The sequence below is a fragment of the Urocitellus parryii genome, chromosome 16, assembly GCF_045843805.1.
Source record: "Urocitellus parryii isolate mUroPar1 chromosome 16, mUroPar1.hap1, whole genome shotgun sequence".
Lineage (NCBI taxonomy): Eukaryota > Metazoa > Chordata > Mammalia > Rodentia > Sciuridae > Urocitellus > Urocitellus parryii.
In genome coordinates this window covers 14,352,510-14,371,532 of record NC_135546.1, presented here as the reverse complement: position 1 = coordinate 14,371,532, position 19,023 = coordinate 14,352,510, and the positions used below count along the sequence as shown (strand labels likewise).

The 19,023-nt window shown below is 37.9% G+C and overlaps 1 protein-coding gene and 1 non-coding gene across 2 annotated transcripts in view; one reads left to right on the top strand and one right to left on the bottom strand.

Annotated features, from left to right (window-relative positions):
* Fancd2 (FA complementation group D2) overlaps positions 1-19,023 on the bottom strand; it is a 60,292-nt gene that overhangs the window by 13,686 nt on the left and 27,583 nt on the right. The window contains exons 20-33 of the mRNA XM_077793459.1: positions 17,458-17,515; positions 16,339-16,458; positions 15,854-15,927; positions 15,406-15,552; positions 14,617-14,717; positions 14,065-14,180; positions 12,049-12,157; positions 9,724-9,834; positions 9,353-9,465; positions 7,774-7,917; positions 5,865-5,981; positions 4,696-4,824; positions 4,465-4,583; positions 379-489 (exon numbers count right to left, since the gene is read on the bottom strand). Coding sequence (XP_077649585.1) covers positions 379-489; positions 4,465-4,583; positions 4,696-4,824; positions 5,865-5,981; positions 7,774-7,917; positions 9,353-9,465; positions 9,724-9,834; positions 12,049-12,157; positions 14,065-14,180; positions 14,617-14,717; positions 15,406-15,552; positions 15,854-15,927; positions 16,339-16,458; positions 17,458-17,515 — 1,569 coding nt within the window. The remainder of the gene's footprint in view (positions 1-378; positions 490-4,464; positions 4,584-4,695; positions 4,825-5,864; positions 5,982-7,773; positions 7,918-9,352; positions 9,466-9,723; positions 9,835-12,048; positions 12,158-14,064; positions 14,181-14,616; positions 14,718-15,405; positions 15,553-15,853; positions 15,928-16,338; positions 16,459-17,457; positions 17,516-19,023) is intronic.
* On the top strand, positions 5,109-5,212 carry LOC113178859 (U6 spliceosomal RNA). The gene has a single exon (XR_003300279.1). It is a non-coding gene; the product is annotated as a U6 spliceosomal RNA (small nuclear RNA).

Below are 19,023 nucleotides of genomic sequence, written 5' to 3'. Positions count from 1 at the left end.
TCAAGACTTGAATGCAGATGCTTAATGTTTTCATGATCATTACCTGAAAAGGCACATTCAAGGGCTGATGTATGCATGAAGATTTAGCATGGTATAACTAATGTTGCACAATTTATCCAAATACGTAAGTGAGAAAGCTCATATGCTGAGGAAAAGTGTTGAAAATATCAATTTCCTTCCCAACTACTGAGAGTCCTAAAATTTTTCAAGGACTTTTTTTTTTTTTTTGGGGTGCTGGGGATTGAACCCAGGGCCTTGTGCGTGTGAGGCAAGCATTCCACCAACTGAGCTATATTCCCAGCCCCTTTTCAAGGAAATTGACAATCCAGCTCCTGAAAGTCTCTTGGGAAAACACTCTAGGACATGCATCTGACCCACCTGACCAATTCCTCCAATGACTGCTCATGTTCTATTTGCTTCAGTCGGCTAGCGAGGACCTCAAGGGCTGAATACAGTAAATTATGATATCCAAGGTTAAAAAATCCATTCCTAAAGGAAAGACAAGGTAAGGTGGGTTAGCTGGGCTTCAGGAAGATTACCTGGATAGTATTTCAGGATCCTCAGCTCCAGTCTGCATCATCCTCAATTGACAAATCCAATCTCAACTCTAAGAATCAGATATAAAATTGAGGTACATCCAGAATAATCCAGCCTTAAGGACCTAACAGTCCTCTCACAGGCTTGTTCTCTTTTTTTCTTCTTTTTTGTATTAGGGATGGAACCCAGAGGTAATTGTACCACTGAGCTACATCCCCAGTCTTTTGTTGTTCTTAGTATCTTTATTTTGTTTAATTATTTTTATGTGGTATTGAGGATCAAACTCAATGCCTCACATGTGCAAGGCAAGCGCTCTGTCACTGAGCCACAACCCCAGCCCTTGTTCTTTTAAGGCAGGATCTAAGTTGGTTAGGGCCTTGATAAATTGCTGAGACTGGCCTCAAACTTAAATCTCCTGCCTCAGCTTTCCAAACCACTGGGATTATAGGCATGCACCACCAAGCCTGGTTCAAGGCTTATTATCAAGGGGGCAGGGAACTCTTCTCCTTCCTTATATTTTAGAGGTAAGCCTCAGTCTTTTGTCAAATTGCTAAATTAATGTCCAGTCCCCAGTAGGTGGTCAATAAAGTACTTAACCCTTTCTCTACATTAATAAATTGTCTTAACAATTTTATCTTGGATTTTCTAATTGTCCCTTTTTCCCCCAAGTCCAGACTATCATTCCAGGGCAGGTCCCTGTCATTACATGCACAGATCATGACAACATCTGCTGTGTTTTTGGTTTTTTTTTTTTTTTTTTAGTATTTTTGGGCTGTCAATGGACCTTTATTTATTTATATGTGGTGCTGAGTATCGAACCCAGAATCTCACACATGCTAGACAAGTGCTCTACCACTGAGCCACAACCCCAGCCCCACCTGCTGATCTTTTTGCATCCTTTCCCACTGTCTTGTACAATGTTGCCAAAAAGATTTTCTTAAAATGCTTTCATTATATTATGGCTATGATCACAGAACTCCAAACTGTTTCCCTGCACTTTTAAATTCTGCAAGACCTTCAAGGCTCAGTACAATGTGACCCCTAGATCTTCTCCTATAGAAACATTCTCCACATCACCAGTGCTATTTGCCCTTCCTTCAACAAATGTACTCTGAGGGCTATGTGTCAGGTTTTCTCCCCACCATTTTGAGGTATAACTGATGAATAATAAATTATATATATTTAAAATGCTGAATTTGATCAGATTTGATTTATAAACTCATGAGACCACCAGAGTGAAGATACTGAATATACCCATCATCCCCCTAAGATTTCTTACACTCCTTTGTAATCCATTCCTCTTTCGAACTTCCTGCCCAATGCTATGCAACAACTGATACTTTTCCATCATTATAAAATATGCTTTTTCTAGAATTTTATATAAAGGGAATCAAATACTGTGATTCCTTATATTCTTGCTTTTTATTTAGCATAGGTATTTATCATGTTGCTGCATGTAGCATTCCCCCATATATATATATATATATATATATATATATATATATATATATATATCATGATTTATTTATACATTCACCAACTGATCAACATTTGGGTTATTTCTACTTTGTAACTATTACGAATAATACTACTATAAACATTCATGCATAAGACTTTGTGTGAACATGTGTTTTCATTTTTTGGGGGGTAAATACAATAGGGATAGAACAACTGGGTCATATGGTAGGTATTTGTTTAACTTTTCAAGAAACTTTCAAAACTGTTTTCCAAAGTAAGACCAGCAACAAGTGAGCATTATCAGCTGATCCACATTTTCACCAACACATGGCATAAAATCTTTTTTCATTTTGCTATGCTAGTGTGTTGTACTATCTCACTATGCTTTTCTATGGTGCTGGGGATTGAGCCCAATGCCTCACCAGTAAACACTAAACCAGTGCTCTTCCTCTGAGCTGCACCCCAAGTTGCTTTTAATTTGAATTTCCTTAATAACTAAAAATAACAAACATCCTTTCATTTATCATCTGTCATAAATAAATCTCCTTGATGATATATACAAATATGTTGTCAGGGAATACTTTTAAGTATAGAGAATACAAAAATGACTGATATCTGCCTTCATGGAGCTCAAAGTATAGCAGGGAAGACAGGTGAACAAGTAATTATAAAAAATGTGATGTTTTGGGGCTTGAATTGTGGCTCAGTAGAACACTTGCCTAGCATGTGTGAAGTCCTGGGTTTGATTCTCAGCACTACAAACAAAAATAAAGGTTCATTAAGAACTAAAAAACTATTTAAAAAAAAAAAAAGAATTGCCATTTTTTGAAAAATGTGATGTTTTATCATAAGAGGATACAAAAGTGGTAGGAGGAAAGTGGGACTAGATGGGCATAAAAAAGGTTTACCTAGTCTAAGGGGTAAAGAAAATGTCACTGAAGAAGTGAAGTTAGCTCTCAGGAGATTAGATGTGTCAGAAAAGAGTAAGGATCAAGAAGTGTGGGGATCCTGGCAGAGGATGAGTATGTGTAAAGCCTTTTAGGTGAAAGCCATGTAGGGTGCTGAATTAGTTCTAATTCAATATGACTACAGGCAGAAGAAAAGACAACAGGTGGGCTGGGGATGTGGCTCAAGCGGTAGCACGCTCGTCTGGAATGCGTGCGTCCCGGGTTCGATCCTCAGCACCATATACCAACAAAGATGTTGTGTCCGCCGAGAACTAAAAAATAAAATATTTAAAAAAAAAAAAAAAAAGAAAGAAAAGACAACAGGTGGGGCAGGAGGCGGCAGGAGAAAGCCTGAGAAACTAGGCAAAAGAGTTTGAAAAATCTAACAGCAATCAGAGACCAGAACGAGGACAAGATCAGATTAGGTCTGTGTTGGGAAGATCATTGTGACTCGTATGTGAGGAATGGACCCAGGCAAGACAAACAGTGGCAAAGAAACCAACTGTGAGACTAATCTAGTACAAGTGGGAGATGATGGGAGTCTAGCAGCAGTGGAGAGAGGACAGATGGTTTAGAATGTTATCCAGAGATGAAGTCAACAGAATTTGGAGATCACATGTGGGAGAGAGAAAGGTTAGAAAGTAGAGGAAGGGACAAAAAATAACTCCTAATTTGGAGCTCAGACAACTAGTGGTACCATTGACAGAGCCAGAGAAAGCTGGAGGAACAGTGATGACACATTCTGCTTGGGATGTGATGAGTCTGAGGTTTTACTGACACATCTTAAGGGGGTGTTGAGTAGGCAATTGAATATAAATGCCTAGAGCTCAAAGGATAAAATTTGGCATAACTTTAAGCTTCGGTAAGACTACCCAGAAAACCTGTGTAGAAAAGAGAGAGGGGACAGGACCTAGCTCTGAGGAATCAAATTTATGGGACAGACATCCTTTTTTTCTATGTTTACCCATGCTGTGCCTTTCAATTCTTTTGTTAACCTTCCCAAAGGCCACCTACCCTTTAAAGGCCTGATTACCTGCTTCCACGGTATCCAAAAATATCCTAGCTCACACTGTGTTCAGTTCTTTACCACAAAATCTGTGATTTATTTACAACTTTTTGATAAACAATTTTTTTAAAGAATTTCTTTTGTTAGTTTATTTTTTTAATGTGGTATAGAAAATCGAACCCAGAGCCTCCCACATGCTAGGTGAGCACTCTACCACAATTTTTTAAGTAACAGTCTTCCAAGTTATTATAGAACATTTTCGACAGGAAACAAAAGAAATAATATGGCCAGATTTGTCATCATTAGCTAATCAGCAAGTCATTCAATTTGTCAAATAGGTTAATGATAATGGCCCCATAAGACCCAGAGGATGCTAGAGCAAATGAAAAAGACTAAATCACCATTGTTACCTAAAGTCTGGGGCCTATCCATTTACATCCCAGCACCTAATCATCAAGTAAAATTAAGTACTTTTTCATTCATTTCTGTCTATAATCATACTTCCCATACACTCACCAAGCAAAAATTCCATGAAAAATCTGCAGTAGCCTCTGATAACAGGAAGCCATTATGTGGTGCTCTTGAGGCTTCACTCCTGGTCCATCAACTTCACCATGATTCTCGGCAACTAAGCTCTAAAAAGAAAAACGAATTGTCCTAATTTCCCTTCAATTTTTCTTTGAAAAGGAAATCTCCAGTTCACTGGGTGATTTTTAAGTCTCTATAAGGATAAGATAGTCTTCTGACCTGGAAATAGTTGTGAATATTCTCCAGATGGTTACACATCGGGGTCAGCAGTTGAACAACACAATGAACAACTTCTGGGGCAGACTTCAGATGGAGATGTGAGAATCCAATATTCCGGTTTCCTTTATTCTACAATAAATTCAGAGTTATAAGAGAAGAAACTGTTAGACATCTTTTCTGAATCTACATGTTCCTCATGGACTTTAGTCAAACTTATGTCATTAAGTAGGACTGGGTGGGAGAAATGAGTTATTTGTCTAAGACTATATTCAGCAAAGGGATAAAAATCTTGCTCCATTTCCGAATGACTAAGAGATTAACCTTTCTAGAGGAAGAATGGTGTCTGATTAAGAAGTACAGACCCATCATAACTAAAGACATAAAACTCACACAAAAGTAGAAATGAAATCACTGTGCTCACTTGGGCAGTACATATACTAAAACTGGAACAATACAGAGATTAGCATGGCCCCTGCACAAGGATAACACACAAATTTGTGAAGTGTTCTATTAAAAAAATCACTTAGGTAGATAGGAATTTAGAACAAATAGTACAAAGAATCAAGTAACTATCTGTATCAATGTGTAAGTGCTGATACCCAAGACCTTCACATTGTACTGTTTGTACCATCAATTGCTTCCCCCAGCAGGTCCACATTTGTACCTTATGTACACACCTGAGGTTCTGGCCTCTCTAGGCAGCTGATTATGATACTGAGGCTTAGTTTAGGAGGCTGTTAAAACCAAAAACTAAGGGCAGGAGGTGTAGTTCAGTGGTAGAGCCCTTGCCTGGTCATTTGTGAGTCCCCAGGTTCAGCCACCAGCACCACAAACCAAAACAAAAAAACCCAAAACCTGTGCATAGATGAGAATTCAGGAATGTTCAGGGAATTTAGAAATAAGTGTCTTATTATGGGTATCTTTTGTGTTTTCTGGGTTTCCATTTCTTTTCCTTTTTTTTTTGTAGTGCTATCAGACCTGGTGCCTCATGTGTGTTAGGCTAGTCCCAGAATCCTTCAATTCAAGGTGAATATGATCTGGCAATAGGGCTGCCACCATCTTACCCAGTGACCCAAACACAATGCAAAAGAAAGTGATAATTATTCACCACCACACGCTTTGTTTCCAAATCCACTGAACCCAGGTTCTAAACTTGTACTTACACTAACCTTGAGAAAGGGGTTTCTCTTAGTAAAGGATGGTGTCAGCATATTATCTAACTTGTGAGAGAGATCTTCTAGCAAGAAAAGTAACTCAGGAGGCCCAAGCTGTACAACTTCTGTAGCCTGTGACATAGAAGAAAGATGGAATAATTCCAGATATGTCCTAGTCATTTTATTTTTGATACATTTCATAAACACTCCTCCCAACAGGTGAAGAATTAAATTTCTTTTTTTTAAAATTTTTTTTAAATTGGTTGTTCACAACATTACAAAGCTCTTGACATATCATATTTCATACATTAGATTGAAGTGGGTTATGAACTCCCAGTTTTACCCCAAATGCAGATTGCAGAATCACGTCGGTTACACATCCACAATTTTACATAATGCCCAATTAGTAATTGTTGTAGTCTGCTACCTTTCCTATCCCCTACTATCCCCCCTCCCGTCCCCTCCCATCTTCTCTCTCTACCCCATCTACTGTAATTCATTTCTCTCCTTGTTTATTTTCCCATTCCCCTCACAACCTCTTATATGTAATTTTGTATAGCAATGAGGGTCTCCCTTCATTTCCATGCAATTTCCCTTTTCTCTCCCTTTCCCTCCCATCTCATGTCTCTGTTTAATGTTAATCTTTTCTTCCTGCTCTTCCTCCCTGCACTGTTCATAGTTGTTCTCATTATATCAAAGAAGACATTTGGTATTTGTTTTTTAGGGATTGGCTAGCTTCACTAAGCATAATCTGCTCTAGTGCCATCCATTTCCCTGCAAATTCTATGATTTTGTCATTTTTTATTGCTGCATAGTACTCCATTGTGTATAGATGCCACATTTTTTTAATCCATTCATCTATTGAAGGGCATGAAGAATTGAATTTCTAATTAAAAAAAAGAAAAAAATTTCCCTATCTCGTATAAAGAATGGCTGTTGTGTTCTATTAACTTATCAAAAAGTCAAGCATTTCCAAAATAAAACAAATTCTCAAGTTATTAAAGTAGGAATTTGAGACACAGTATACATTAGAAGTCATAATTTTTCTCTAGAAATAAATTCCTTTGTGTATTTTTCCACCTGTGTAACCAAGATGTATCTCTTAAATATACTATGATAAAAATATGACTTAACTCAAGGCAATGCACCTAATATACTTCTTTTCCTAATATTTTACTATTATAAACTACAGGTGAAAAGTATATTACATTGCCATAGGTGAAAAGGGTGAAATAGTCTCACATTCAACTATTCACTTAACACACATTTATGGAGAATCTCCATTGGGAAACTAATGTAGCAAGAAATGAAAAAAAAATACAAATCATATTCTGAAGGTGCCTATATTCTTACAAGTATCAGGTAAAAAAAAATCTGTTATTATAAAACCATTCTCTAATCAGAGTTTTGTACACACTTAGTTCAGACCATTAATATATTATAGGCCACGAATACAACAGGTACTGCTAGTTATCTCTACTTTCTCTATTAGATTATAACCTATCTGAAAGCATACATCATGCTAAAAGTACTAGTTTACTCCCACTGTCTACATTAGTGGACATTCAACATCCTAAAAAAGTAAACATAGCTTTGACCTCTCTAAACCAGAACAGTGCTCTTCTACAAAAGTGAACTAAGTAGTTTATTACCCTAAAGTCAAGAATAACATCATCAGCACAATATTTTATTATAGTCTATAACACCATAGAAGACGAGCACAAATACGCATTGTTATTCTCACATATAAAGGCATTTGAAGTCATCATTCTTTTTCCTTTTTTTCAGTGGTGGGAATTGAACTCAGGGCCTTGCCCACAGCCCTCTAAAAATTTCAATGTCACAGTGTTCTTTTTGAAATAAAAATAGAGCTAGGAATTTTGTGAAAGATGATTAATTTCTAAGATCCCAGTATGTCACTTACTTCTGTGTTCATTTCAGTATCTAAGATGAATTTGGTCACAAGTCCACAATGCAGAATAGAGAAGACCTCAATGTCCACCTCTCGAAAAAATGCACTGTAATTCTGTAGTGACACTGATGTTTTTCCTTCCTTCCCTGTGAGCTCCTGGGAAAAAAGTATCAGCAACCAAGAGAATAAAAAAAAGGTCTTCTGTATTAATCTAACTTTTTTTTTTTTTGGCAATACTGGGGAACCATTGATACTATCTACCAACACACTACACATTCCTAGCCCCGTATCAATCTAATTTTTTTTTTTAAAGAGAGAGTGAGAGAGGAGAGAGAGAGAGAGAGAGAGAGAGAGAGAGAGAGAGAGAGAGAATTTTTTTTAATATTTATTTTTTAGTTCTCGGCGGACACAACATCTTTGTTGGTATGTGGTGCTGAGGATCGAACCCGGGCCGCACACATGCCAGGCGAGCGCGCTACCGCTGAGCCACATCTCCAGCCCTCAATCTAATTTTTAAAGAAGATTCCAAAGTGCAAATACACATTAATTTTATGCAAAAATTTACATTTCCATTACATCATCACCTTCTTTTCACAAAAATCCCTAAATATTCTAAGGCAGAGCCCTTAATTTCATGTGGAAATATGTCAACACCAAGACTCTTGGTTGGCTTCTGCTTAGGGATAAAATATTAAGCAGATCATGACATTATAATTTGGTAAAGAAAAATATGAGCTTAGGGCTAAGAAGATGATCTGGCTTCAACTCCTAGCTCAAGCACTTACTGTGTGACCTTGGGCAGGTTATTCATCCTCCTTGGGTCTTAGTTGCCACATGTATTAAATATAGACATTAATACCAACCATAGGAAGATTATTGGAATCATACATAATAAATTACATTAAAAAGTGGTAGCTGAAAAACAGAAATAATTGGGTTCCACATGGTTCAGGCAATTTTTTTTTTTTTAAGAGAGAGTGAGAGAGGAGAGAGAGAGAGAGAGAGAGAGAGAGAGAGAGAGAGAGAGAGAGAGAAGAGAGAGAGAGAATTTTTTAATATTTATTTTTTAGTTCTCGGTGGACACAACATCTTTGTTGGTATGTGGTGCTGAGGATCGAACCCGGGCCGCACGCATGCCAGGCGAGCGCGCTACCGCTTGAGCCACATCCCCAGCCCCTGGTTCAGGCAATTCAACAAATACATGAAAACCATTCCATGAATAGTACAAAGTTCTGGTACTAATCTATTACCAGAAACTACAAAGCATTTCAAGTTATCTCAATTCATTGAGAAATTGATAACCTGGGGTCAGAATGAGAAAGAACTTAAGAAATATAATTTTAAAAGACTGACAACTTGATAATTGCTGAGAGAGAATTCAAGTATCACTGGGGTACAGAACAAGGGAATAAAACATGCAAGAAAATAATTAGGAAAAACAACTAAGTGTGTGGGAGGCAAGAGGATTTAGGAGTATAATTTGAATTTTGTTATTCAGAGGGTCCTCCAAGGGCTGGGAGAATAAAGCCGGCTCTCTAACGATCTTACTGGGCTGCTGCACACCTTTGTCACACACCCACCACTCCAATACCTTCTCTAGCTGGCTTCTACCAGTTGGCACAGCATCACATTCTGAATTATCCTCTTTTGAAAGTGTGTCAGGGGAGGGTGCTTTGCTGCCATCTGCTTTTCGTTTCCTTCCTCCTTGTGTTTCAAAGAGAAAAAGAAACTCAAGAATCAAAACACATGCTTTGCCAAATATTTCTGCTCTCAAGAAATAACTTTTGAACACTACCTACAGGTAAAAGAAGTAATTTTATGACCAAATTATAGTACATTTATAAGTCTACTAACAAAGAGATTTAATTACATCATCTTTCCAATTACTGATGCCTCAACATATAACCTCTTGGGTTAATTCAATATGGCTCAGGTAGCAGTAAGACAAAAGAATATACTCACCTATCTTTCCTGTTTTTCTGTTTTTTCCTGAAGCAGCAGAATTGCTATGAGGTATTACATCTAAAGTTTCCAAGTCAAAGTTTGCAAGAGGAGGAACATAGTCCGGGGTGACTGAAATAGAGCAGGCAGAAGCCCAATGTATACCAACCATATATCACCATCCGACATGGGATGCAACCACCCACTTGGCTAAAAACCAATTTCTAAAATTACCAATTGGGGCTGGGGATGTGGCTCAAGCGGTACCGCGCTCGCCTTGCATGCGTGCGGCCCGGGTTCGATCCTCAGCACCACATACAAACAAAGATATTGTGTTCGCCGAAAACTAAAAAAATAAATATTAAAAATTCTCTCTCTTTCTCTCTCCCCACTCTCTAAAAAAAAAATCATTTAAAAAAAATAATAAAATTACCAATTATAGCAGTGAATTTTTGTAAGACACATTCAAGTCAACTGATATTATTTTCATAAGCAAATGGCCAGAGAACTTACAGGAAAATTATATTACCATGATTCATAATGATCAATTAACATAAAACCATTCTAAATGATGATATAAAATAACCAAACAGATAAGGACTAAAAATAAACAGACTAACATTTAAAACCTAACAATATTAATAACATTTGATCACACAGCAGTTTGCTTTATACCCTTTTATTTTAGATGAAATTTAAGGGAGGCTTCATATTTTCTTCAGAGAAATCAAGCTAGCACTTCAAAACAACCAGTTTATTTAATAATCAAAAGGTATGAAGAGGTCTTTATATATACATAAATTTATTTATTGTGTGTGTGTGGGAGGGGTACTGATGAGGACTGAACCCAGGAATGTTCTGCTAATACACCCCTAGTCCTTTTTATTTTTGAGACAGGGGCTCATTAAGTTGCCCAGGCTACCCTGAGCCTATGAAGTAGCTGAGTTTACAGTCATGCTATCACACCCAGCAAGGTCTTAATCCTTACTCCTGGTTCATGACTATGTGTTTTTGTTTGTTTGTTTGTTTTTTGTTTTTTAAGAGAGAGAGAGAGAGAGAGAGAGAGAGAGAGAGAGGAGAGAGAGAGAGAGAATTTTTTAATATTTATTTTTTAGTTTTCGGCGGACACAACATTTTTGTATGTGGTGCTGAGGATCGAACCCGGGCCGCATGCATGCCAGGTGCGTGCACTACTGTTTGAGCCACATCCCCAGCCCTCATGACTATGTTTAAGAAGGCAAAGGGTCACTGGAAGTTTAACATCCAAAACAGCAAAGTAGCTTGGTACAGTGGTACATGCCTATCTATACTCCCAGCTACTCAGATGCTGACGCTGAAGGATCACAAGCTTGAGGCCAGCCTAGGCAGCTTAGCAAGACTAACATAATAAAGTAAATTAAAACTTTAAAAAGAGCTGGGGCCAGGCTGGGGCTATGGCTCAGAGGCAGAGCGCTCACCCGCCATGCATGAGGCACTGGGTTCCATCCTTAGCACCACATAAAAATAAAATGAAGATATTGTATCCACCTATAACTAAAAAAAAAAAAGAGAGAGAGAGGGCTGGGGTGTAACTCAGTAGCAGAGTGCCCCTGGGTTTAATTCCAAGCACTGCAAAAATAAATAAATAAATAAGTAGGCTTCTTACCTTTTTTTTTTTTTTTTTAATTTTGTTTAGTAGTAGATAGACAAAATACCTTTGTTTTATTTATTTACTTTTATGTGGTGCTAAGGATCAAATCCAGTGCCTCACATGTGCTAGGCAGGCATCCTACCACTGAGCTACAACCCCGGCCCTGGCTTCTTACTCTTGAGAAAGCCCACACTTAGCACTCCTTACTCTCTTAAATAATTTTCTGCTTATACTTGTAAATAAATAAATAAATTTAAAAGTAGCAAAGTAACTTTAAAATAGCCCAACCAATGTTTTTTATAAAATAGTTTTTTGGGCACTACTACAGATTAAACCCAGAGCCTTGCACATGCTAGGCATATAATTTTTTATAGTTTATTTCCTTTTATATTTTATTTCCTTAAGCAATAGAATCTCTCAGAGAAAAACAGAAGTACTCATCAAAAATTTTGTTCAGGGCTGGGGCTATAGCTCAGTGGTAGAGTACCCACCTCACACGTGTGACGCACTGGCTTTGATCCTCAGCCCCACATAAAAATAAATAAAGATATTGTATCCAACTACAACTAAAAAATAAAAATAAAAATTTGTTGAGCACACATCCTCTTTGATCTAGAGGTATAGGAAACTGCTGTCACTGAGCCAGGCTCAACAGCTTAGTTCCTTATTTCCTTGCCACTGACCTTACTAGGGCTACCAATATAGGACTTCCTTACCTGCTAAGTACTTTTCCAGAATTTCCTGCAGTTCTACAATGTTCTTTAATCGAGAGAGCACCTTCCCCTTCATCTCAGGTGATGTCTGTCTGCAGAAGGCATTTACAACCTGCAAAATGCAAACTACATTTTCATACTTTGAACTTTTTAGATTTTAATCTTATTTGCATTATTTCCCAGATCGGAAAGATGTCACTAAGCAGCATATCTGTGAATTTAGTCTGTGCTACAGTTTGGATCATGAATATCCCCCAAAGGCTAATGTGGTAGTCAGTCACAGTGGCTCATGACTGTAATACCAGCGAATTGGGAGGTTGAGGCAGGAGAATCACAAGTTGGAAACCAGCCTGGGCAGCTTGGCAAGATCCTAAATAAAAAATGGGTCTGTAGGGCTGGGATTGTGGCTCAGCATTAGAGCACTTGTCTAGCGTGTGCGAGGCACTGGGTTCGATCCTGAGCACCACATAAAAATAAATAAATGTCAAACTGCAACTTAAAAAAAAGAAGAAAAAAGTTTCTTTAAAGAAAAAAATAGGCCTGCAGATTTGACTCAGTGGTAAAATGCTTCCCTAGTACATGCAAGGCCCTAGGTTCAATCCTCAGCACTACAAAAAAAAAAAAAAAAAAAAAAAAGAAAGAAAGGGGAAAAAAATAGCTCACGTTTCCCCAAGTATGGTGCTATTGGGAGGGGTAGAGCCTTTTAGAGGTGGGGCTTCAGGGAAGGTTCTGTGGACATCAGAGGGTGTGCCTTTGAAGGGACTTATGGGACCCCCATTTCTTCATCTTTTGCTTCTTAGCTATGGGGGGTCCACTACATGCTCCTCATCATAATGTGCTGCACTATCACATGCTCAAAGCAGTGCTGCAACTGAATGGACTGGAATCTCAAAAACTATGAATTAAAATAAACCCTTTCTCAAAGTTAATCCTCTCAAGTATTTTGTTAATAGTGATGGAAAGCTGATTAACAAAGTCAATAATGTAACTATTCTCAACAAAGTGTTATGGAGGAAAATATATCCCTAGGCTAAAATACAAGAAAGATGACTTTTAATCCTAGTTATACTTTATATTACTTTACAAAAAAAAAAAGTAGAATAGCTGGAGAACACAAATTCTATTGATACAAGTCTTACTCTGCTACTTACTAGCTGTGACCTTGGCTCAATCTAACTTTTCTGAGATTTTATTTCTTCAACCATAAAATACAAATATAGTTGTTGTATGAATTAAATAACATAAAGAAATCATCTCAGCACTTAAACATTTTAATGACTGTGAACTCTGTACATGAAACCCTATGTGTAAAACGAGGTCAAACACCTCTCCTGCCCATATCAAAATAAAACTGTGACAATCAAATTTAAGTTCATTCAAGCGCGCAAACATTCTCTGAAATAAAATGCAAGGGAAAGTCAGTGAGAGGGTAGTAAAGATGTTGCCACTGCTGTCAAACACAAACATGTTCTGAAGGAAGGGAAACTACCAGCACTCATCTCACTTATTCCAAACAACAGCACATGCCTATGCTAGAATAAGCATCATTTCCACAGTGGAGATGTGAAGAGTTCATTCTCAGCAGAGGAGGCTGGGAGGAGGCAAAGCTGAGCTACATGGGGCTGGGGATGTGGCTCAAGCGGTAGCGCGCTCGCCTGGCATGCGTGCGGCCCGGGTTCGATCCTCAGCACCACATACCAACAAAGATGTTGTGTCCACCGAGAACTAAAAAAATAAATATTAAAAATTCTCTCTCTCTCTCTCTATCCTCTCTCACTCTGTCTTATAAAAAAAAAAAAAAAAGCTGGGCTACATGAGCAAAGTACTTTGATTTAGTGAGTTGAAGAAGTACACAGAGTTGGGGAGTAGTGAGATGTGGGATGTAATAGCTAGAGAGGCACACAGGCATTAGTGCTTGGTGGAGACTTTTCAGGGAGTCTTATGAGAGCCAAGAAAACAGTTTTGTTTTGAAAAAAAAACTATGGACAATAAGTGAAATATCCTAGCAACTCTGCTCACCTCTCGGAACCAGTTGAGGGAAAGAAATATTAGTGAACACATGAAGGAACGCTCCTTGAGAGACATGGACTCCAGCTTCTCTCCAGGCTCCAAGTCAGTAAGGAATATAGGACAATCTGAGGGAGAAGAAAAAACATTTCCAACACCTTTAGCTTAAACCAAAAAAACTCTGGTTGTGCCCCTGGATTACTAACTTTTCACCTTATTTCATATTTGAGGGTCAAGCTTTGATTCACCTCAAAAAATACTTCCATACTAGTTTCAAAAAAATACTTGGATATTACACAGCAAACAACAAATATAATTAGGAAGTTTCTATAAGAATTATGGACAGAAATACTAGGAAGTAATATGAAACTACAACAACAATTGATCTGTTAACATATGGGATTCCATTCAGACTATCTTGTCTCTGGAATCCCATCATTATTGCTATACCACTCTATGAAGTTAGAAAATTGCTTTCCACATACACTATGTACTAGTCTGGTCCTTGTCTATGTATACCAAAAGGTCACAAAGAAGAAAGGATCTGAGAGCTTTTTCCTATACCTAAGAGACCATCAATCTCCTCCAGGTTTCCATTATGTTGTCTTGCCACACAAAGTCTCAATAACCGGAAATGGGGAGCCAGGCACAACGGAGACACCAATCTGGGAAAGAAAAATCCATTGCTAGAACACACTCAATAGTCACAGTTATGTTAGTCCAAGCCTATTAGGAGCTCAAGTTTATAATTAAAAAATATGCCCAAAATAAATGTCTACTTTTATAATAAATGGCAAGAAACAAATGGCAACAATGCTCAGCAAACAATCACCTAAATTATAGGAAGGTGAAGAGTATGTGGAATGAGCGTGAAGCAGAACTGAGATCAAGGAAGGTGTGACAGAGACAGAGGTAGCCAAGAATATTCATGAGAGGAAAGAAAGAAATAATGAACATAAGAAAAAATAGCCTCACAGAACATTTGTTGGCTCTCAGAGAGACAATACAAATCTCAACTCTAGGGTCCAAGAAAAAAAAAAAACAAGAACTCTGTTTCAGTCTCTCTATTCCCTCCAAATACCATCTCTTTTGGAATAAAGTCTTTTTTTAAAAATATTTTATTTTTTAGTTATAGATGGGACATAATAACTGTTATTTATTTTTATGTGGTGCTGAGGATCAAACCTGGTAGCACATAAGTGTGAGGCAAGTGCTCCACCACTGAGCTAAAATCCCAGCCCCTTGGAATCAAGTTTTTTGACTCAAGTTTTCCTCAGACGGAAAGAACTATGGGCATTTCCTATAAACATTCAAAATATCAACAGAATTATAGAAAAGAAAACTTGTACTGACTTTTTGCCTGGTTCCTGTGAAGTCATTTGACTTCCCTCTTTTTCAAATTCCTGAGAAAATAGCAGTGGCAGGAGGTTGATGACGATCCCATCACGAGTATCATATTCTTCCAGCCCATAGAGAGCTTTCACAGGAAACGGAAAGTCACTGTGAAGAGAACCCAGAAGTTGATGCTCAAGCTCAGGATTAAGTAAGGTTATAAGAGAAACCACTAGAACAAGCCAATTTCAAACAAAAGTATTATGGAGAAAAGTTAAAAATGGGGAATAGAACAAGTGGGCAATCTTAGCAATTCTGGAGTTGGGGGTGCAGGAGTGTTGGGGGCTTGGAGGAAAGAAACAGAGGGAGTGGGCAGATTTGGCTGAGATCAAGGGTATTCTGAAGTTTGCAACAGTTACTGATTGAACTGAGGCAACTTCTTTACCACTACTACCAAACCAGTACTTACCCTTCTGGAATAACACATAAGTCCACCACAAAGGCATCTTGGAAATCATTAAAGACAGTTGGTCCAATCCATTCCTTCAGGAAAGAAAAAAGAGACAGTAGTTCAGGAGGTACTTGTGATAGAGATGTACTCAACCTAGACAAATGATTGTTAACCTTTCTAAGCCTCTGTTCCTCATTTCTAAAAAGGAGAAAGTAGGAAAGAGAGAATGCATAGAAAGTGCTTAGCTGAGTACTTGGCATAGAATAGGGCTCTCAAACAAATGATGTCTATCAACACCTCCATCAACTCTCCTCCTCCTCCTCCTCTTCATAACTATTATCATGAGAAGGAGGCATCAGAGGAGAGCCCTGAAACAGGCAAGGGTAGAACAGCCTTTCCAACTAAAATGTGGGAGAACTCGCAGGATAATCTATTTTCACACTGTAACAGACAGAACTTGAGGCTCTCATGCTTTACTGATTTAAGAAAAGCCACAGCCTTACCAAGGTTTCTGGAGTTAGTTTCCCTTCTTGGATTAGGTTGGCAAACTCATCATAATAAAGTGCAGAGGCCCGAGGAGACTGCTCACTACAGGAATGAACCAACTGCAGCAAGGAGGTCACCTGGAATGGTGGAAGAGAATGAATGCTTTACCCCTCCCTAAGCTCCATTTGCTCCATTCAATATCAAGCTCCTTCCAACATTAATGGCAAAGCTCTACCTCTCACTTGAGGTTTTCCTGAGCCTCCTGACTAGTCTGTCTCTATCTAGCCACATGCTTTCTCCAATACATAAGACATATGCAGTCTCATTAATTTTTTCTAAAGCAAAAGCTACAATTATTTCAATTCTATGCTAAGAATACTTAAGGATTACCTCTGCTTAAAAAGTAAAATAAAAAATATCTGATATTCATATCCCTATGTTTTCTATCTCTGAACTAGCTTATTTTTTTTATATACCTTTTTATTTATTTGTTTATTTATTTTTATGTGGTGTTGAGGATTGAACCCAATTCCTCACATGGGCTAGGCAAGTCTCTACCACTGAACTATAACCATGGCTCCCTCTGAATTAGATTTAAGCCCAACTTTCCCATTGTACACTTATTATCCCCTATAACTCTTTTTCATTTTTGGCTATGCTGGGGATGGAACCCAGAGCCTTGTGCACACCAGGTAAACGATCTAACACAGAACCACCCTGCTACTCTTTAAACATGGTTCATTGTTCTTGGTAAGAATTTATAGTTTAGGGGCTGGGGTTGTGGCTCAGTAGTAGAGTGCTCGTCTAACATATGAAAGGCCCTGGGTTCAATCCTCAGCACCACATAAAAATAAATAAATAAATAAACTAAATAAATGAATAAAGGCATTGTGTCCAACTACAACTAAAAAAATTTTTAAAAAAAATTTATAGTTTAATTAGAGAGATTAAACAGATATAGAAACAGGGTTTATCAATAGATTCTAAGTGTGCCAATAATGGTAAACATCATAAGAGGTATGAGTTCAGGAAATCAAATTATTAAAAACAAGTACTCTTTCTAGTGAACTGACAGTAATGAGAAACAATTCCTATTACTCATAAATATATTTTATGACTATACTGCACAAACTCACCTGTGTACACTGCTCATTGTTCAGGTCATCTCTCCTTTGGGTCAAAGCAGATATAATTCTAGAAGTAAGAATTTTGGTTTCATTTTGTAAAATTTTATTTATTTGTAAGTTTAAGAACCCTGCCTTCCCTGAGGCAGAAGATAAAAGTTTATGAAGGCATGGAGGAGTATTATTTTGTCCACAAAAATGTGGATTAGAGCAAAGGTTAGCTATCTAATATATATTTTTATGATTTTTGTTTTGTTTTGGCTTGGGGTGTGGAAGGCAGTCTCACTATGTTGCCCAGATTGGTCTTAAACTTCTGGGCTTACGTAATCCTCCTGTCTCTGTTCCCCAAGTGCTAAGACCTTGGTAGGTGCCAACACACCCAGCTCATACATTTTTTTAAGGGCACAGAAAATTAGTAAAAATAATACAAATAAGGGCAAGTACTTTTTTTTTCTCTTTAGATTGGATCTACCTATGTTGACTCAGGCTGGCCTCTTGAACCCCAGGCCTGAAGTGATCTTCCTGTCTCAGCCTCCTGGGTAGCTGGAACTATGATGTGAACCACCATGCCTGCTTAAGGCAAACACTTCTTAAGAGTACACTATGTGCTGGACACTGCTCTAACCTCTTAATACATTCAGTAACTATGAACTTAATACTATCATTGTCCTCATTTGACAGATGTGAGGTAACTTGCCCAAGATCATTCAGCTAGTACACAAAGAAGGTTTGACTCCAGGCAAGCAGTGTGGCTTCAGTGAAAAAATTCTTAACCAATACACAATGCGGCCTCTTCAGATTATTAATGCTGATTCTAAGGATGTATCCTGGGGTCTTAGAAATTTCTGATAAATAATTCCAAAAAGCATGAATTAAACTAATGTCAGTTTGAAATGGCAACACCGTTATCAAACCCCAAATCCAACGTGACTTTAGATGTTACAATCCGGGAGCAAAAAGGGAGGAAATCTACAAGGAAGACCTTATTCATACCAAACATGAAGTTTTAGACAGAATTAACACAGCAATGTAGACCTGCACTATTCACTGCCTACATGAGGAGCAAATACAGAAAAAAATACATTGCAGGAAGATCAAATTTCTCCTTTTTTTTTTTTTTTAAATGAAAGACTTCTAGAACTGTATCTCTGGGCAATTTCTAGGTTTTTTTTTTTTTTTTTTTTTTTTTTTAAGACGGATAGCATGACTTTATTTATTTATGTGGTGCTAAGATTCAAAGACAATGTTTCACCCATGGTAGGCAAGAACCCTACCACTGAGCTTCAGTCCCAGCCCAATTCCTAGTTTTTAACCAACAAAATATAATGACTTTGATCACAATTCTGTAAATACTATATATGGTATACATAGTCAAGATTAGAAGGGAAGATAGAAAAGTAGCAAAAGACATTAGTTAACTTCTCTTATGACTCCCCCTGACCCCCAGTACTGAAGCATGAAACTGGGGCACCATACCACTAAGCTATTTCTGCAGCCCTTTTAATTAATTAATTTTTAGTTGTTGGGCTGGGGTTGTGGCTCGAGCGGTAGCACGCTCGCCTGGCATGCGTGCGACCC